The sequence below is a fragment of the Chelonia mydas genome, chromosome 9 (assembly GCF_015237465.2).
Source record: "Chelonia mydas isolate rCheMyd1 chromosome 9, rCheMyd1.pri.v2, whole genome shotgun sequence".
NCBI lineage: Eukaryota > Metazoa > Chordata > Testudines > Cheloniidae > Chelonia > Chelonia mydas.
In genome coordinates this window covers 63059088-63077048 of record NC_057855.1, presented here as the reverse complement: position 1 = coordinate 63077048, position 17961 = coordinate 63059088, and the positions used below count along the sequence as shown (strand labels likewise).

Genomic DNA, 17961 nt, shown 5'->3' with positions numbered 1-17961 from the left:
GAAGTCTCCCATTTAGGCTACACTTTCCAGACTCCTGTCCACTCCGCTGATCCTATCTTTGCTGGTGCTAGTCATGAGATGGGTGAACGCTGCTACGGGGTCCTGACAAGTGTGATCAAAGAATCGCTGCAGCCGGTACGGCCATACATCAGACTGGTCTAACCTCAGGCTTGGGGCTTTCCCAGGGCCTCAAACCTGCATCCAAATCGCAGGCTCTTTCGTGCTGCAGCTGTGAAAGTGACACTGAGTAGCGAGGAGGAGGGATAGAGAGAGAGCCCTGTTAGGCAGGCTGCAAAGGAAAGCGTTGGTGAGCGCTTGAGCCCTGCTGTTGGTGGGGGTCACTGAAAGTTGGGGAGCTGGCATTTAAAGAATTCCTGTCAGGGTTTTTGCTTTGTCAAGAGAAGCTGTAGGGCCAGGGGAGTGGTCACCATGGCCAGTTTCCATTCGTAGGGAGCCAGGCGGTACATGCTCGGAGCAATTGGGCTGGATCCCATGACAGGGCAGGTTGCTATGGTGTGCAGTTGTCAGGCCCCCTCATGTGACCACGAGTTGATTTAGTGAGCCCGAGTAAGGGAGACAATGTCCCTGAACCAAAGAGCTTGTGACCTACAACAGCCAAGTATAGACCAAGGGAGGTGGGGAAGGGCTGCAGTCGTGATGGCAAAGGGATTGAGCTGGGGCGTGCGCGTCTGGCTTGTTTGTACCATGGCTGTTGTATAAAATACAATGTGAGCGGTGGGGAGGGGGGCAGGTGTGGGCAGGTAGGGGTAGAAAGCGAGCCAGTTACGTGAGGTTTGGATGGAGTGGCAGGGGAGGGGAGGTTTCCAGGTGTCACAGGGTGACTGGGCCCGTGAAGAGGGAGCAGGGGCCCGTGCACCGGGGCTGCCGACCTGCTGCGCCATTGGGGCTTACGGGAGGCACTGGGGTCTTCGTAAAGAGGAATGAAGCAGAGGGCTGCAGACGCTGGGAGGCTCCTGCGGGCTGCAGAGAGGTGAGGGCTGAGAGCCAGGTGAGCAGGAGTAGAAAAGACTGGAGCCAGGGAGGGCTAGGAGTGGCTTGCCAAGGCAGGGAAATGCTGCAGAGAGCAGATCAGGGGAGAAAAGAGAAGCCCCAGGACTGCGCATTGTTGTGCGATTTAGGCCGTTAAATTAGACCCTGGGAGAAGGGGAGCTACTGGACAAAAATAAAGCCCGTGAGGAATTAATAAGGGGTGCAAAGAAGAGACCGGATGCAGGCTGCTGCTGAGGCACACCAGGCCAGAAAGGGGACGCTGTGGGGCAGGCGTGCCATTCTACAGCGCCCCCTTCTGGCCTGCTGTGGCTCAGCTTGTGGGTTGTCTGCCCAGGGCTAGTCTGTAGGGCCTGATTCTCCATAATGCTGGGCAGCTGTGTCCCTGGCTGACTCCAGGTGGAATTACGGGTGTCTAGCCCCTCTGATTATCGGAGCGTTGGGGTTGAAGCTGCTGGCAGGCGATGAGCTTGGGTTTGGTACACAGGGCACTCCAGGGGAATGGAAGGCTCTGTATTAGGAGGAGCAAGTGTCCCCACACCACCAAGAGTTGGCCCAAGACAACATCGACAGGGGGCCAAGTCATCCGGCTGGGAGAAGGCGTCCATTCCTCCTGAGCAACCCTACAATAACAAATCAGGCTCCTGAACAGGATGGAGGAAAACAAGCTGAAAGGCAACAGTTGCCCATCCAGTATCAGAAACAGTGGGGAGGACAAAACGGCGGCCTGTGCCCACTGAAGTCGATGGCAGAGCACCTCATGCTGGCAGTGAGAGCAAGACTGAGTCCTGGGTGAGGATGCCGTGGCTAAAGGCTGGCTAAGGCTCCCACACAGAGCTCAGCAATGCCCAGGGCGTGCCAGCTCAGCGCTCGCTCTCTTTACTCCAGGGCAGGCCCATGTTTTCCTAACCGCCCCCTCACATCTGCGCACCGCACAACCTGTAATATATTTAGTGTCCTAACGCTCCTGGTAGGCAGGGAAGGGCTGTTATCCCCGCGTCTCCCCAGCCCTCTGGTTTGTGTGTGCAAGCGGCATTTGCACGCGCAGCCTGGCTAAGCAGACCCTGAGAGTTAGAGGGAGGAGTGTGAATGCACGCACAAGCTGGAGTGCCCCTAAACACAGATCCTCAGCATTGTGAACCGGAGGGGAGGGGATCCTGAAAATCTGTGCCATGGTGTCTGTCTGTCTGGTGCGTACAAATAACCCCAATGTGATTCCCCTCTTCCCCCCACCAGTGTAACAAAGGTGATGGGGCACTCAGGCTAGTTCCCAGAGGCTGCAGGGCTCTCTGGAGCAGGGTAGCGGGGAGGGGAGGAGGACGGGGGATCTGGACTGACTGGCTGAAATACCTCTCTCAGCAGCAGCCTTCTCCGCCCTCCCCAGGGTTTGTTATTCTAAGACTCCTGGCCCAAATGAGAAACAAATGGGGAAATGTAAGAAGCCCTGCACAGGCTGCCGTGCAGGCAAAGGCCTAACCACTGTCACAAATGGGGGGCAGAGGGAAGCCCCGGGGGTGACAAATTGTGTTCTCCAGAAGGGCCCAGCAAAGCCTGCAACGCTTGTTCCCAGAGCCGGAGCATTTGGGACAGCTGGACGCAGAAGGCAGAGGCTGGACGGGACCATTTGCTATTTTCTTTTCTTCTCCCACGCTGAAGGCATCTTGAGAGAGGGGGCTGACCTGTGACCCCACTTTGCCTCCTGCCCCCGTCCCCACCCTACGAGTGTTTCTAAGCCGGGTCTCACCCGATGATGAGAATAGCAAACGGGGAAGAGGCATATCGTTGGAGTGGGTCTCCTGGGATAGGGTGGGGCATCCTACAGCATCGTGTTTAGGTTGCTTTTATTTACCTCTTTGCATGCCCTGTATTCTACATCAGCTAGGGCCCACGTGCTTCTTGCTGTACTGCTATGCTGAGGCTGAGGGGGATGGTTGCTGACTCTGTTTCAAAGTGAAAGACAGTTAATCTGGGGTTAGAATGAGGGCAGGGAATGGAGGCAAAGGGGTGGGAAGCAACTGGCATGAAGTCCCCCCCAAATCAGACCCTAAAACGGAAGCACTGATCCCCTAAATGTGCCATAAAAAGACCAGAGCACAGTCCCCTCATGTTTGGAATCAAAAGGCAGTCGCAGGCATCGGAGCAGCCAGCGTGGTGGGGGAGTAGGCCAGGGCTGGGGTCCCATCCGTGCACTGAATCCCCAAGTTCTTTCCCTTGATTATTTCTCTTGAACAAGCAGTGGGAGCTGGGTCACCTCCATGGCAGGCTGCTATGCGAATGGGCAGGTGGAAGGACAGTGGTCAGGTGGGCCCAGAAAGGAGATGTCTCATGGCTGTCAAAGCCCACACTGACTTGTAGAGTGACCTTGAGCAAGTCACGTAGGCTCCGATCTTCAAATGTATTTAGGCACCCATTGAAATTCCCTTGACATGGGAGCTAGGTGCCTAAATACCTTTGAGGTTGTGGGCCTTTCCCTCCCCATGTCTGAGCTTCCTCCACTGTAAAACGGGGCTAACAATACAGTCTAGCTAATGATTTTATACTGCTGTCCATTATCGTTGTATGTGGGCACCTTCCATATGAAATTGATAGCAATGGGGAAGTTCCTAGGGGACTTGGAATCTCTGGCCTGGCTCCTTTTGAAGTGTCCCATCTCTGCTTGAGCTACCCTTTGGTTTGTTTTATTGATCTCCCCTGTGTAAAGGGCTGGGCGAGCTGCAGCTGGCCAGTTCTCTGGTAACGGTAGATACTGTTGGGGGGTAAACTTTAAATGACATGTTTTACAGAGCTGAGGAGTAGCTTGTACCAAGAAATCGAGCACCGAGTATTAACAATCAGACACGAGCGAGCTTCTGCACTGAAAGCAGGGACTGCTTCATGGCTTGAGACTCTTGTGTGATCACTGGGTGTGCTGCACGCTTTATAGCTCATCAGCATGCTCAGTCCTGCAGTGCTCGGCTCAGAAATAGTCACTACAGGCATTTTCTGTAGTTGGATTGTCCATAGGATCCTTTTCCCAGCTTCTTGTTCCAGGGCCAATGATAGCTTTGCCAGGAGCAGAGTTAGTGGCCAACAGCTGTTGAAGTAGGATCCCTGCTCTGTGACCATGGACAGGAGAGAACTGGAGTGGTGGCTTCCAGATGTGCAGCCTCGGAGGTGAGTGAAAAATTCAGCTGCCACAGTGAGGAAGGGCCCAGCGTAAGCCGGGATTGATACAGCTCCGAAGGGGAGACCGTGCCCCCAGCCCAGCATTAGGCTGTCTCAGGGCTTGCAACGCTTAGCGATTCAGGTGCTCTGAGGTGTGCCGTGTGCAAAGTCCCTCCCTGCAGGTTTTTTTCAGGCTGCACTGACTCAGCTGGGAAAATTCCCTCCAACTCCTTCCTCCTGGCCCAAAGGTAGGGCTGGGGAAGTGGGGGCTGTGGCCCCACCCTGGGTAGAGATTTCCCAGGGCTGGGTAAAGGGGAAGTTGGCCCGGCCAGGGCGGGAGGTGGAGATGTCACTGCAGAGCCAGTTTTCTGAGTAGCAGCCGTGTGAGTCTGTATCCGCAAAAAGAAAGGGAGGACTTGTGGCACCTTAGAGACTAACATATTTATTTGAGCATAAGCTTTCGTGAGCTACAGCTCACTTCAGCGGATGCATTGCAGAGTCAGTGTTAATCAGAGGCCCGTAACAAATCCTATTAAAGCTTCATTAGGGCCCCTTCGGGGCTATCATTATCAGAGGCTCCCTCTGGTGCTGCAGATACTAGAGCAATGCCTCCCCAAGGCCAGAGGGAAGGAATCGGGTGACGGGCAGACTGGGAAGTAGAGCGGCGTGGGGGGGCATGAGACATGAGGCCTGGTTGGTCCCAGCCTTGTGCCCTGTGCAGCATATCCCTTCTACGGAGCAGGGGAGAGATGGTGCTGTTTGGCTCTGGGCTGGTTTTGCATGCCCTTTGCGCTGTCAGTGAGAAGGGGCAAGGTGGGGAGGGGGGCAAGTTGGCCAGTGCTGGGAAGGCAGCTCTGGCAGGGGCTTAGTGGAAGGTGCATGGACCGTCCCCCCTGGGAGGGTGAGAGGGCTCTGCGCGGCTGGTCTTCCAGGGAAATTCCAGAGACCCGCTCCCCAGGGAGCCCCTGCTAACAGCCCAGCGCCTGCTGGCAATGCCCAGCTGAAAACAAGCTCATTTAGGGAGACGCACAGGGCTGCCCCTAGCAGTGGCATAGCCCCATGCCAGGCTGGGAGGGCAGAATGCTTGGGAAAGAGTCTCTCCTGCCGAGCCTTGGGGCTGGGAAGCGGGAGCTGGCTCCCTGAAAGTCCTGGAATACACCAAGCTAGACAAAAGCAGGGCCTGTAATCTCCAGTTGCAATGGGGCTGCCCCATTGATCACCCCTGCTGAATTATCCATCGCTCTCTTGCCAGAGAGCACAGGCCTAGGGGGATCTGGCTGCCTTGTGCTGCCCCAGAGGCACCAGTCGCCTGTTTCTCCCGCAATCAGTGATGCAGCTCAGCCCTGGAGGAGGAGCTGAAGTGTCGCTTTCCCTTGCAGGGCTGCTCCCCGCGTGCCTACATCCCAGACAGCAAATCCTTTTGACTATGTGCGTCCCGCCCCGCCCGGTGCTGCTGGGGCTGGATCTCTGGGCTGCCCTGGTGCTGTCCAGCCTACAGAGCAGTGACTTGAGAGCAGGGACTCTGAGCCCAAGGCCCGACCCTGCCCCGTGGGTGCCCTTGGCAGCCAGATGGGGCCCGCAGTGAGAAACCCCCAATTGGTACCGAGCCAGGCCTGCTTCCCTTTTTACGCCTATGTTACAGCCCTGAAATCTCACGCCTCTCTCTCCTCCCCTCCTCTGTTCCTTGCCCCCCTCCCTCGAAAGTCACTCTCTCCTCCCTCTCTTTCGTTCTGGCCTTCTCTCCATTAGCTGGGCCATCCTGCACAGACCCATTTCCTCCCCACATTACTGCCCCTCCAGTCCCCTTCCTTAGGGTAATGGGGACAAAGCTCCTAATCACCCTCATTAATTGTCCCCGCCCCGCTCCCCCTGACTCCCTGGGGCATTTCTCACAAATGGTGTCTAACTTTTCCCTTCTGTGTTTTGTTTTTCCACCGGAGCTGACGGTGCCCCCCCAGCCTCCTGCTGAGCCACTGTTTACTCAACTGGGACATGCTGGACACCCTGGGACCTCCTGCTCTCCCCCTTCCCCAGCCCCAGCCAGGCTGGGAGGGCTATAAAGGGCTCCTAGGACAGGCCGGAGAGAGAGACCTTGCTCCTTCTTCGCCAGCTCACACCATGGATGCTTCTGTCCACGCTCCCCTCGGGCTGGCTGGCTGGCTCCGGGGCGCCCCAGCTGCCTGGGGCTGTGGGTGCCCTGTGCAGGGCCGAGAACAAGGCAGAAGGTAATGAGGGTCTTGTGGCCACAGTGCCCATTGCCCGCTCTGTGGCTGGCGCAGCCGAGTCGGAGGAGACGGGGCCGGCAGAGGGGGGAGTGTGGCGCTCCGTCTCGCTGCTTTTGGCAAAGGTGTGGTGGGGGAGAGTGTCATATGGAATGGGGTGCGTCTGTCTGTGATTGTTAATAAGGACTTTGTGCTTCTCTTCCCTTCTGCGCTGGGGGCTCAGAAACAGGCCCCTCAACCCACCTCCCAGATGGGGAAACCTTGAGGCTGTGTCAGAGGATCACGATGCAGGAACTCTCCTGCTGTCACTGCCAGCCCTTAGTCCCTGAGCTCTACTTTTGGGGGAGGGTTAGGGTGGGGACTGCAGCGCTTTCCCCTTCCCAACCATCTCTTGGCACTGCAAAGCGTAGGGCTTCCGAAGATCATCCTACGAAACTGCTGGCAATCTGGGGACAGGGTCTGCCCACAAAAAACAAATCCCCCGGAGCGGGGGAGGCGGAGGGCCAGGGACAGGGCTGCATCGCTGCGTTTGTGTGTGGATGTGGGGGGGCTGCAGGACAGGGGATTTTAGTGCTGAGAACACCCTAGCCCTGTGTGGGTGCGCGGGCACTATGGGCCTGCATTTGCCTTGGTGCTTGTGTGATGCCACGGCTCTATCAGCTGTCACGAGCTGGGGCTTCTCAGCATGATAGCACCCTGGGCTTGATGACCGCTGACTGGCCCACTCCACCCCCTCTTCTTGTCTCACTTCGCAGATTCCCACCGCTCTGGAGACCCTGGCTTCCCACTGCAAAAGACCTGTGCAGGCAGAACAGGGACCAGACAGACCCAGTGAGTTTCACCCTTCTTGATCAGAGGGTATCCAGCTCGGCCCAGCCCCAGAATCCGCCTAGTCCCCCTGGGGCTCAAGGTGGGTCGGAGGGCGGGGTTGGGCGTTCGCCCTTCACCTCTGCGGACCTCTGCATCACAGCATCCCCACGGTGGGGCCGCTCCTAGGTTGAGCAGCCTTGTTCCCGAGGCATTTCCCCTGGGTTCTTTTGCTGTCCCCAGCCCCTGGGGTTATTGCGTTCAGCTCTGGGCCCCACGCTGCTAGTCGCTGTCCAGCAGGGACTGGTCCGGGCTCCAGGGAGGTAGCCTTGGGTGACCTCCGGCTCTGGATTCTGTTTCCATGAGGCCCAGAGCTTCAGCTCGCCTGACGGGACGCACTGCAGAGGGGGAATTCAGGATGGAGCTCGTGGGAAGCTGCCTGGCCGTGAGATCGGGGGGGCTGGGTGATTGGCTCCCAGGGGAGATCCATCCCTCAACACTTTTTTACAGCTAGGGCTGGACAGCACCTGACAGGGCCGGATCCTGGCTGGCCCCAGGAGCTGGACAGGCTGAGCTGCTGGGCCTTTTCCACCTCTAACCTCCGAGCTCCACCGGCTTGCTGGGCTGCACACGGGGACCGCTCAGGGGCAGGGGCAGAAAAGGACTGAGGGGTTGGGAGCCAAGCAAAGTTATTCTAAGTGCAGGGCCTGGCAACCTGACACATGGGATCCTTTGAGTAGTCTCCATTTGCATCCTGCTCGAGGCTAGTGGACAGACCTTCCCCGGCTGTCATCCCCTGGAGGCTGGGGTGGGGGGGGCAGACCTCCCCAGCAGGTGCCCCCTGGAGTCTGGTGGGCAGATCCCCCCACACTGGTGACCCCTGGAGGGTGGCAGGCAGACCCCCCCAGCTGACACCCCCTGGAGGCTGTGGGACAGACCTCCCCAGTTGGCACCCCCTGGAAGCTGGGGGGCAGACGCCCCCTGGCTGGAACTCCTGGAGGATGGCAAGAAGCCACTCCCCATGCTGGCACCCCTGGAGGCTGGTGGGAAGACCCCCCCGGCTGGTGCACTTTGCAGGCTGGCAGGCAGCCACCCCCCCATGCTGGCACCCCTGGAGACTGGTGAGTGGACCCCCCAGGCTGGTGTCCCCTGGAGGCTTGGGGGCAGACATTCCCAGTTGGATGACCCCTCCCGGCTGGCACCCTGGAGGCTGGCAGGCCAACCTCTCACCCCCCAGCTGGTGTCCCCTGGAGGCTGGGGGCAGACCACCCTGGCTGGCATCCTGGAGGCTGGCAGGCAGACCTGTCTGGAAGACAGGGCATCTTCCCCCACCCCTCCCAGCTGGCACAGACTCTCCTTTTGAAGGCAAGGAGCTGTGAAATGAGCCCCCTCCCTGCAGTGGGTAGTGTAGGCCAGTGCCAGGTTGGCATCTCTGCTGGCAGGGCTGGCTCTCCCTGTGTAGCTGCTGTGGGGGGTTAGATTTCAGAGGGCTGTGAGTGGTGGGAAAGGGATGCCTCTTCCCTGGCCAGGGCTGGGATTCCTCAGGGGTTAGCTGCGCTAGGCAGGGGTTTGGCACAGGGGGAGATTACAATGGATAAAGCCCTCCCGAGGGTAGAGCCAGCTTCCTCCCTGGTCCTCGTCTTTGCTGTGGGCACCAGGGAGTGTGTTCAGTGAGGCTGGGGTGCGGAGGAGGCCGGACTGTGTCCCCTCAGCAGGCTCACCCTCTCAGCGCGGGTGGCAGTCGGCCGGAAGGAAAGGAAATCTGCCTTGCTGGGTGTGATTCCCCCAGGGATGGGGAGCGGCCAGCATGGCCTCCCTACTCCCTGCACTGCTCATGTGCCTTGCCCCGTTGGAGAATACCAGTAGGCAAAGGAGCCACAGATCCCAAGAGAGACGACAAAGTCCCAGAAGGGCAGCTGGCTCCTCATGCCAGGGCTGTCGTCCCGGATGGGCTAGCAACGGGGCTCCCCACTCTCTGCTGGGAGCAGGTCCCACAGCCTCCCACATCTCACGAGCAGGTACCTTTTCCTGCTATTCAGCCTAAACATCCCCTCTCTTCATCTCATGCCATTGCTGCTCTCCTATCCTGCCTGACCCCACAGAGAAAGCACTGGACACTCCAGAGCTGGGAGAAGACTCACCTCCTCTTCCGGCCTATGCAGGCTGGTCCCTACAGCGCATGCATCGGTGCTGGGGCTGGGTCTAACACAAGAACAAGGGGACACTGGTGGGAGGCAAATTCAGAACTGGTTCAAGGAAATACTTTCCTGCTGGGCACCACACAGTTAGCCTGCGGGACTCTCTGCCACAAAGCATCACAGAGGCCAAGAGTTTAGCAGGGCTCATAACAGCATACTAACATCCTGGGGTTAGAATAGGCACCACAGAAAAATTAAATCAGCTAGAGCAAAGGGTGTGACCCCTCCGTGTTCTCCGTGTTCCCTCCGTGACTCTTACTAGTGGGGTAAGGACGCCACTCTCCCTGCGGGGAGATTAGTCCCTCACCGCCTGCTTGCAGGTTCTCCCTCTGCAGCAGTTGGTGCTGAACATAAGAGTGGCCATACTGGGTCAGATCACAGGTCCATCTAGCCCAGTATCCTGTCCTCTGACAGTGGCCAGTGCCAGGTGCCCCAGAGGGAATGAGCAGAACAGGTAATTATCAAGTGATCTGTCCCCTGTCGCCCATTCCTAGCTTCTGGCAAACAGAGGCTAGGGACACCATCCCTGCCCATCCGGGATAATAGCCATTGATGGACCTATCCTCCGTGAATTTATCTAATTCTTTTTTGAACCCTGTTATAGTCTTGGCCTTCAAAACTTGCTCTGGCAAAAGATTGTGCGTTGTGTGAAGAAATACTTCCTTTTCTTTGTTTTAAACCGGCTGCCTGTTAATTTCATTTGGTGACCCCTAGTTCTTGTGTTATGAGAAGGAGTAAATAACACTTCCTTATTTACTTTCTCAATACCAGTCAAGATTTTATAGACCTCTATCATATCCCCCCTTAGTCGTCTCTTTTCCAAGCTGAAAAGTCCCACTCTTATTAATCTGTCCTCATACGGAAGCTGTTCCATACCCCTGATCGTTTTTGTTGACCTTTTCTGAACCTTTTCCAAGTCCAATATATCTTTTTTGACATGGGGCGACCACATCTGCACGCAGTATTTAAGATGAAAAGGAGGACTTGTGGCACCTTTGAGACTAACCAATTTATTTGAGCATAAGCTTTCGTGAGCTACAGCTCACTTCATCGGATGCATTCAGTGGAAAATACAGTGAGGAGATTTATATGCACACAGAACATGAAACAATGAGTGTTTATCATGCACACTGTAAGGAGAGTGATCACTTAAGATGAGCTATTACCAGCAGGAGAGTGGGGGGGGGAAGGGGGGCGGAGAAAACCCTTTGTAGTGATAATCAAGGTGGGCCATTTCCAGCAGTTAACAAGAACGTCTGAGGAACAGTGGGGGGGTTGGGGGGGTGTACCCTGGATTTATATAGAGGCAATATGATATTTTCGGTCTTATTATCTATCCCTTTCTTAATGATTACCAGCGTTGTTTGCTTTTTTGCCTGCTGGCCCCTGCCAGAGACAGGCCATATGGACCTAGTCTCTGATCTAGTCTGATGAGGTGGGTGAGGTCATATCTTTTATTGGCCCAACTTCTGTTGGTGAGAAATATTAAGATAATAAAAGACATGACCTCACCCACTTTGTCTTTCTGATTTCCTGGGGCCAACCCGGCTACAACAGCACTGCAAACAACAATGGCTGATCTTTCATCTAAGCTGGTGGGTCCTGTGTGCCGGAGCTGCTCCTGCTTCCCTTGACAGATGATCCCATGGCCCAAGAGATCCCACTGGCAGGCCAATCTTTCCTGCTAGTCAAACTAACTTTTCCTTTGCTTAGTTACATCCTGTTTTTCCCAGCAGGAGATCCCTGGGCTCTCCCAGTGTACCCGCTGCATCCCCCATCCCTGCCCCTGGAATCCCATCAGCCCCCAAAGGGATCCTAACTCGCCCCCATCCCCCATGCTGGGGGGAGGTTGCAGCGTAGGTGCTGAAGGCATGCATCCGAATTCCTGTTCTGTGTTTCCCAAGGCCCGTGGCAGCGAGACAATGGTGGATGGTGGCTCCGGCAAGGCATCGGCACTGTTCCGGCACCCCGTCAGGTACGTGCACCCCACAGTGATGGCGGGCAGGCTGCTTGTTTCTGTTCGTGGGTAACCAGCGCTCATGGTGCTCACTAGAGTGCAGCGTCAGCTTCGTGCACTTGGCTCGGCCAATGCCCCACTGGCCAGCCCTGCAGTGCCCCCGTGCTTGGCCAGTCCCGCCCTGCCTTTGCCCCATAGCTCTGCCAAGACCCCACAAGCCTGCCTTGCAGCCCCACTCCTGCCCCTCTACCACTGGGCTCCCCACACGCAGCTGTGCTGATGCCTCTCGCTCCTGACCTGCAACCCCCTGCTAGCCCAGTGCTGGGCCCCAGGCAGGATATGGTGCCTCTTTCACACCCCCGGGCCTTCCAAAGAGGAAGCAAAGGAACCTGTATTTGTCAAGCATGTTTTTCCCACAGACTCTTCTGGCCCCGCTCCAAATCCTTCGATTACCTGTACAGTGAGGGGGAGAAGCTGCTGGAGAACTTCCCCGTGCAAGCCACCATCAGCCTCTATGAGGACTCCGACAGCGAGGAGGAGGAGGAAGGCTGGGGGGAGGAAGGGCAGGCGGAGGAGGGGGGTCAGCAGGCGGAGGAGTCTGTGTTACGGCAGGAGGCAGGCTGCCATCAGGGGCCAGCTGGGGCCAGTCAGCCAATAAAGCTCTGTCTGAAGTGACCCCCACAGTGCCCAGCGCACCTGGGCAAGACTCAGCTGTGGGGATAAATGCCACCACCTTTCCCAATGCTGCCGGTAAAGGAGCCTGCCAGAGACTCCGCCCCAAGGTTCTGAGACCCCGGCCCTTGCCGTCCTACACCAGGGTGTGTGTGTGCGGTGATGGGGGGCCAGAGGGTTGTTCGGAAGCATTTTCAGGTCTCTCCAGCAGGGGGCACAGTTCAAACCTAGGGGCTGCAAAACTCCAAGATGGTCCTGCGGGAGGCGAGAGGCCCGCACGCCTGTCCCAGGTGAGCAGTCAGAGCTCGGGGCAGCTGGTCTAAGTGTCTGCCAGGGAGAGGACTCTCCCATTCCAGACTATGACGTCCCCTGAGCAATGCCTGCCTAGTGCTGGGGAGTGGGGCTGGGCGGAGAGCAGAGGTCACCTTGCCCTTCTACACCAGCCCATTTGGGAGCCGGGTGAGGAGGTCTCAAGGAAGAAGCCTGGACAGACAACGCTGTGGGAGCTGGGCTGAGAGTGAGTGTTCCAGCCTGCTCCCCCTAACCCCGAGGGGGTGTCTGCTCCCACTCGGGCGTGCTGGTGCCCAGGTGGAGCTTAGCTGTGGCTCTGGGTTTTAGTCTGTGTGTTCTGGGGGTTAATGTATAACAGGGCATTGACGAGTGAAATAAAGCATGTGATGCTTTAACATCAGGGTTCATGGTGCTCTGGAGTCCACGGCCAGGAAATCTGCCTAGCATGGTGAAGCGGGCACATGTGTGATGGGGGGAGAGGGCTGTGGGTCGGGGAATGACCTGGTGGGGGCAGGGCAGGGTCATCACTGTGCTCAACAGAAGGTGGGGAGGATGGGACGAGGGGGGCCCCACACGGCAGAGGGAAGTGCCAGATTAGCGCCTTTGCTCCAAGGTCTGACTGCTGTCCCTGGAGCTGGGCACAAGATTATGGCGTCTACAACCTGCACCTCTGTCTGCAGGGGGCAGGTGGCTGATAGCCAGTCTCTGGGCAGGGCGAGAACTATGTTGCTGGCCAGGCCGGGTGCCAATCTGTGCTCTGACCTGGGGCACCCTCTCCATTAGCACTTGGGGACAGGTGTCATCAGGCAAGGACAGTGCAGCCCTGCAGGCTAACGGGGCTGGGGGAGGCTGCAGGGGGTGCCCAATGCCCTCCACTACACCAGCCTTGCCATGCAGTCGGGCTCAGAGCAGAATCTACAGTGGCATTCAGGACAGGAAACTCTCATTTTTATGTCAAACTGCTTAAATAGCCCCATCTAGTGGCCGAATGCAGCGCGGCCTAGAGCCACCGAGGGGAACCACACCACGCAGCAGCATTCCTGCCCCTTCTTCACGACAAAACTAGCTGTGACTCGCTGGACTAATAGTGTGACAGCAACCTCGAGTGGTTAAAGCTCTGCACTGGGAATCAGGAGATCCAAGTTCTAGTCACGCTGCTAGAAGACGCGGCTGAATGGACTGAGGGGTGAGCGTATTTGCCGTTTGAACATCCAATGCCCCCATCTCCTCAGACCCGTTCCCCACTCCCACCTGCCCCTCTTTCACGCTGGCTCTTGCGGTGAGTGAGGGGATGAGGGTCACGCCCGCTGAGGATGCCCAGCGCTGGGCCCACACATGCATTTGCAGCAGCTTAACTAAAAGTGGCTGCAGTGTGACCCCATCAGTTCGACTGGTGCAATGTCCATGCAGACAAACCCTGGGGACGGGTGCTCTTATCCCAGAGTCAAAGTGCCTTCTTCTGAGTGTGCTGAAGTCAGGAGCGAATCAGAACAGGTGAAACAGGTGTCCATACACAGACCTACAATGAAATAACAAGAGGTGGGACTCCAAGGCAGGGTTGTAGTTTTGGTACAAGTTCAGGTGTCAGCCCTTCCCGAGTCATAGCTGCTGCCTCTGTGGACAGAAACGAGCTTTTATGGGCAGACCTGCAGAGCCATCCTAGCTCTGAATCTGTTCTGTCTTAAGGATCATCCATGCCATTGTCAGCTACGTTCCAGCTGCAGAATCTTTAATCCTGCTGGGGATCCATGAGCCAGGAGGAACCCAGCTTGACTCTCAGATCTCCAAGCCTCGGGCTGCCAGAAGCTGGGACTGGATGACAGCGGATGGATCACTCAATAATTGCCCTGTTCTGTTCATTCCCTCTGAAGCATCTGGCACCGGCCACTGTTGGAAGACAGGATACTGGCTAGATGGACCATAGATCTGACCCAATATGCCCATTCTTATGTTCTTATAGGTATTATTATTGTTATAAGGGTCCCAGTTCTAAAACACAGCCTCCAAACAAAAACGTATGCTTCTTGTAAACTGTAATGAAAACTCCAGGACCTCTAATTGATACCCGTCCGAATTACTGTGCTGTCAGGCCTTTCTAAAATATTAGCAGCTACTGACACCTGGTGGACATTAGGCGTGTTGCACTTTAGTTAACATTTTACTGTAGAGTTGGAGATTATGTGAACCTCTTCAGCTATTTCTTGAGTTGGCAAAGCCCATTCGAGTCCACAGACCTTTCTTTCTGTCATTTAAGAGCATGGATCCCCTCTCAGTTTGATTCAGCGAGGAAAAATGTTGATTTCTAGCTAATATACAGCTTATGCTCTCCATATTATGCATCAATCACTTATATCCTCAATTTAAACAACTCTTTGCTTTTCCCCTTTAAATTAATGTTTCTTAGCTACAGTTGTGTGGACCCCACGTCCTGCACTCCCATAGTAAGGGCCCCATTTTATATGTCAAAAAGAGAATCCCTTCTCCCCACCCAAATTTCCTGCACTCTAGTCTCCAGTCCACCTAAAGTCTGAGAATCAAGCTGGGTCTTATGTGACTCCTATGCCATGAGTGGTTTCAGAGTAACAGCTGTGTTAGTCTGTATTCGCAAAAAGAAAAGGAGTACTTGTGGCACCTTAGAGACTAACCAATTTATTTGAGCATAAGCTTTCGTGAGCTACAGCTCACTTCATCGGATGCATACTGTGGAAAGTATAGAAGATCTTTTTATACACACAAAGCATGAAAAAATGGGTGTTTACCACTACAAAAGGTTTTCTCTCCCCCCACCCCACTCTCCTGCTGGTAATAGCTTATCTAAAGTGATCACTCTCCTTACAATGTGTATGATAATCAAGGTGGGCCATTTCCAGCACAAATCCAGGGTTTAACAAGAACGTCTGGGGGGGGGGGGTAGGAAAAAACAAGGGGAAATGGGTTACCTTGCATAATGACTTAGCCACTCCCAGTCTCTATTCAAGCCTAAGTTAATTGTATCCAATTTGCAAATGAATTCCAATTCAACAGTCTCTCGCTGGAGTCTGGTTTTGAAGTTTTTTTGTTGTAATATCGCAACTTTCATGTCTGTAATCGCATGACCAGAGAGATTGAAGTGTTCTCCCACTGGTTTATGAATGTTATAATTCTTGACATCTGATTTGTGTCCATTTATTCTTTTACGTAGAGACTATCCACTTTGACCAATGTACATGGCAGAGGGGCATTGCTGGCACATGATGGCATATATCACATTGGTAGATGTGCAGTGAACGAGCCTCTGATAGTGTGGCTGATGTTATTAGGCCCTGTGATTGTGTCCCCTGAATAGATGTGGGCACAGTTGGCAACGGGCTTTGTTGCAAGGATAGGTTCCTGGGTTAGTGGTTCTGTTGTGTGGTATGTGGTTGCTGGTGAGTATTTGTTTCAGGTTGGGGGGCTGTCTGTAGGCAAGGACTGGCCTATCTCCCAAGATTTGTGAGAGTGTTGGGTCATCCTTCAGGATAGGTTGTAGATCCTTAATAATGCGTTGGAGGGGTTTTAGTTGGGGGCTGAAGGTGACGGCTAGTGGCGTTCTGTTATTTTCTTTGTTAGGCCTGTCCTGTAGTAGGTGACTTTTGGGAACTCTTCTGGCTCTATCAATCTGTTTCTTCACTTCCGCAGGTGGGTATTGTAGTTGTAAGAATGGTTGATAGAGATCTTGTAGGTGTTTGTCTCTGTCTGAGGGGTTGGAGCAAATGCGGTTATATCGCAGAGCTTGGCTGTAGACAATGGATCATGTGGTGTGGTCAGGGTGAAAGCTGGAGGCATGTAGGTAGGAATAGCAGTCAGTAGGTTTCCAGTATAGGGTGGTGTTTATGTGACCATCGTTTATGAGCACTGTAGTGTCCATGAAGTGGATCTCTTGTATGGACTGGACCAGGCTGAGGTTGATGGTGGGATGGAAATTGTTGAAATCATGGTGGAATTCCTCAAGGGCTTCTTTTCCATGGGTCCAGATGATGAAGATGTCATCAATACTGTGCAAGTAGAGTAGGGGCGTTAGGGGACGAGAGCTGAGGAAGCGTTGTTCTAAGTCAGCCATAAAAATGTTGGCATACTGTGGGGCCATGCGGGTACCCATAGCAGTGCCGCTGATTTGAAGGTATACATTGTCCCCAAATGTGAAATAGTTATGGGTAAGGACAAAGTCACAAAGTTCAGCCACCAGGTTAGCCGTGACATTATCGGGGATAGTGTTCTTGACGGCTTGTAGTCCATCTTTGTGTGGAATGTTGGTGTAGAGGGCTTCTACATCCATAGTGGCCAGGATGGTGTTATCAGGAAGATCACCGATGGATTGTAGTTTCCTCAGGAAGTCAGTGGTGTCTCGAAGGTAGCTGGGAGTGCTGGTAGCATAGGGCCTGAGGAGGGAGTCTACATAGCCAGACAATCCTGCTGTCAGGGTGCCAATGCCTGAGATGATGGGGCGCCCAGGATTTCCAGGTTTATGGATCTTGGGTAGTAGATAGAATATCCCAGGTCGGGGTTCCAGGGTGTGTCTGTGCGGATTTGATCTTGTGCTTTTTCAGGGAGTTTCTTGAGCAAATGCTGTAGTTTCTTTTGGTAACTCTCAGTGGGATCATAGGGTAATGGCTTGTAGAAAGTGGTGTTGGAGAGGTGCCGAGCAGCCCCTTGTTCATATTCCGACCTATTCATGATGACAACAGCACCTCCTTTGTCAGCCTTTCTGATTATGATGTCAGAGTTGTTTCTGAGGCTGTGGATGGCATTGTGTTCTGCACAGCTGAGGTTGTGGGGCAAGTGATGCTGCTTTTCCACAATTTCAGCCCGTGCACGTCGGCGGAAGCACTCTATGTAGAAGTCCAGTCTGCTGTCTCGACCTTCAGGAGGAGTCCACCTGGAATCCTTCTTTTTGTAGTGTTGGTAGGGAGGTCTCTGTGGATTAGTATGTTGTTCAGAGGTGTGTTGGAAATATTCCTTGAGTCGGAGATGTCGAAAATAGGATTCTAGGTCACCACAGAACTGTATCATGTTCGTGGGGGTGGAGGGGCAGAAGGAGCGGCCCCGAGATAGGACAGCTGCTTCTGCTGGGCTAAGAGTATAGTTAGATAGGTTAACAATATTGCTGGGTGCGTTGAGGGAACCTTGTGGCATGTAGTAGTTTAGAAAGTTTAGTGTCCTTTTTCTTTTGTAGAGAAGCAAATTGTGTGTTGTAAATGGCTTGTCTAGTTTTAATAAAGTCCAGCCACGAGGAAGTTTGTGTGGAAGGTTGGTTTTTTATGAGAGTATCCATTTTTGAGAGCTCATTCTTTATCTTTCCCTGTTTGCTGTAGAGGATGTAGATCAGGTGGTTCCGCAGTTTCTTTGAGAGTGTGTGGCACAAGCTGTCAGCGTAGTCTGTGTGGTATGTAGATTGTAATGGATTTTTTACCTTCAGTCCTTTTGGTACGATGTCCATCTGTTTGCATTTGGAAAGGAAGATGATGTCTGTCTGTATCTGTACAAGTTTTTTCATGCAGTTGATAGATTTCCACTCCATACGGCTAAAAGCAGTGCCTTGCATTTGACCATGTACATTGGTCAAACTGGACAGTCTCTACGTAAAAGAATAAATGGACACAAATCAGATGTCAAGAATTATAACATTCATAAACCAGTGGGAGAA

General features: G+C 54.4%; 1 protein-coding gene across 2 annotated transcripts; it reads left to right on the top strand.

Annotated features, from left to right (window-relative positions):
• Nucleotides 1-819: 819 nt before the first annotated feature.
• Nucleotides 820-12701, top strand: RIPPLY1 (ripply transcriptional repressor 1). 2 transcript variants are annotated; one of them, XM_043522886.1, is made up of 5 exons: nt 821-4161; nt 6093-6377; nt 7130-7205; nt 11284-11354; nt 11756-12688. In XM_043522886.1, the coding sequence occupies exons 2-5, from the start codon at nt 6145-6147 to the stop codon at nt 12009-12011; spliced, it is 636 nt and encodes a 211-aa protein (XP_043378821.1). In that variant the 5' UTR covers nt 821-4161; nt 6093-6144; the 3' UTR covers nt 12012-12688. The 2 variants fall into 2 exon arrangements, with proteins under 2 accessions (XP_007064033.3, XP_043378821.1); XM_007063971.4 differs by having other exon boundaries at nt 820-6377; nt 11756-12701.
• Nucleotides 12702-17961: the final 5260 nt, after the last annotated feature.

Excerpts from the sequence above, each read along its gene's own strand:
- RIPPLY1 (XM_007063971.4), top strand. The coding sequence starts at position 6,145 with ATGCTGGACACCCTGGGACCTCCTGCTCTCCCCCTTCCCCAGCCCCAG. Across the intron at positions 6,378-7,129 it reads GGCCGAGAACAAGGCAGAAG|ATTCCCACCGCTCTGGAGAC; the intron begins GTAATGAGGGTC and ends CTCACTTCGCAG. Across the intron at positions 11,355-11,755 it reads CTGTTCCGGCACCCCGTCAG|ACTCTTCTGGCCCCGCTCCA; the intron begins GTACGTGCACCC and ends TTTTTCCCACAG.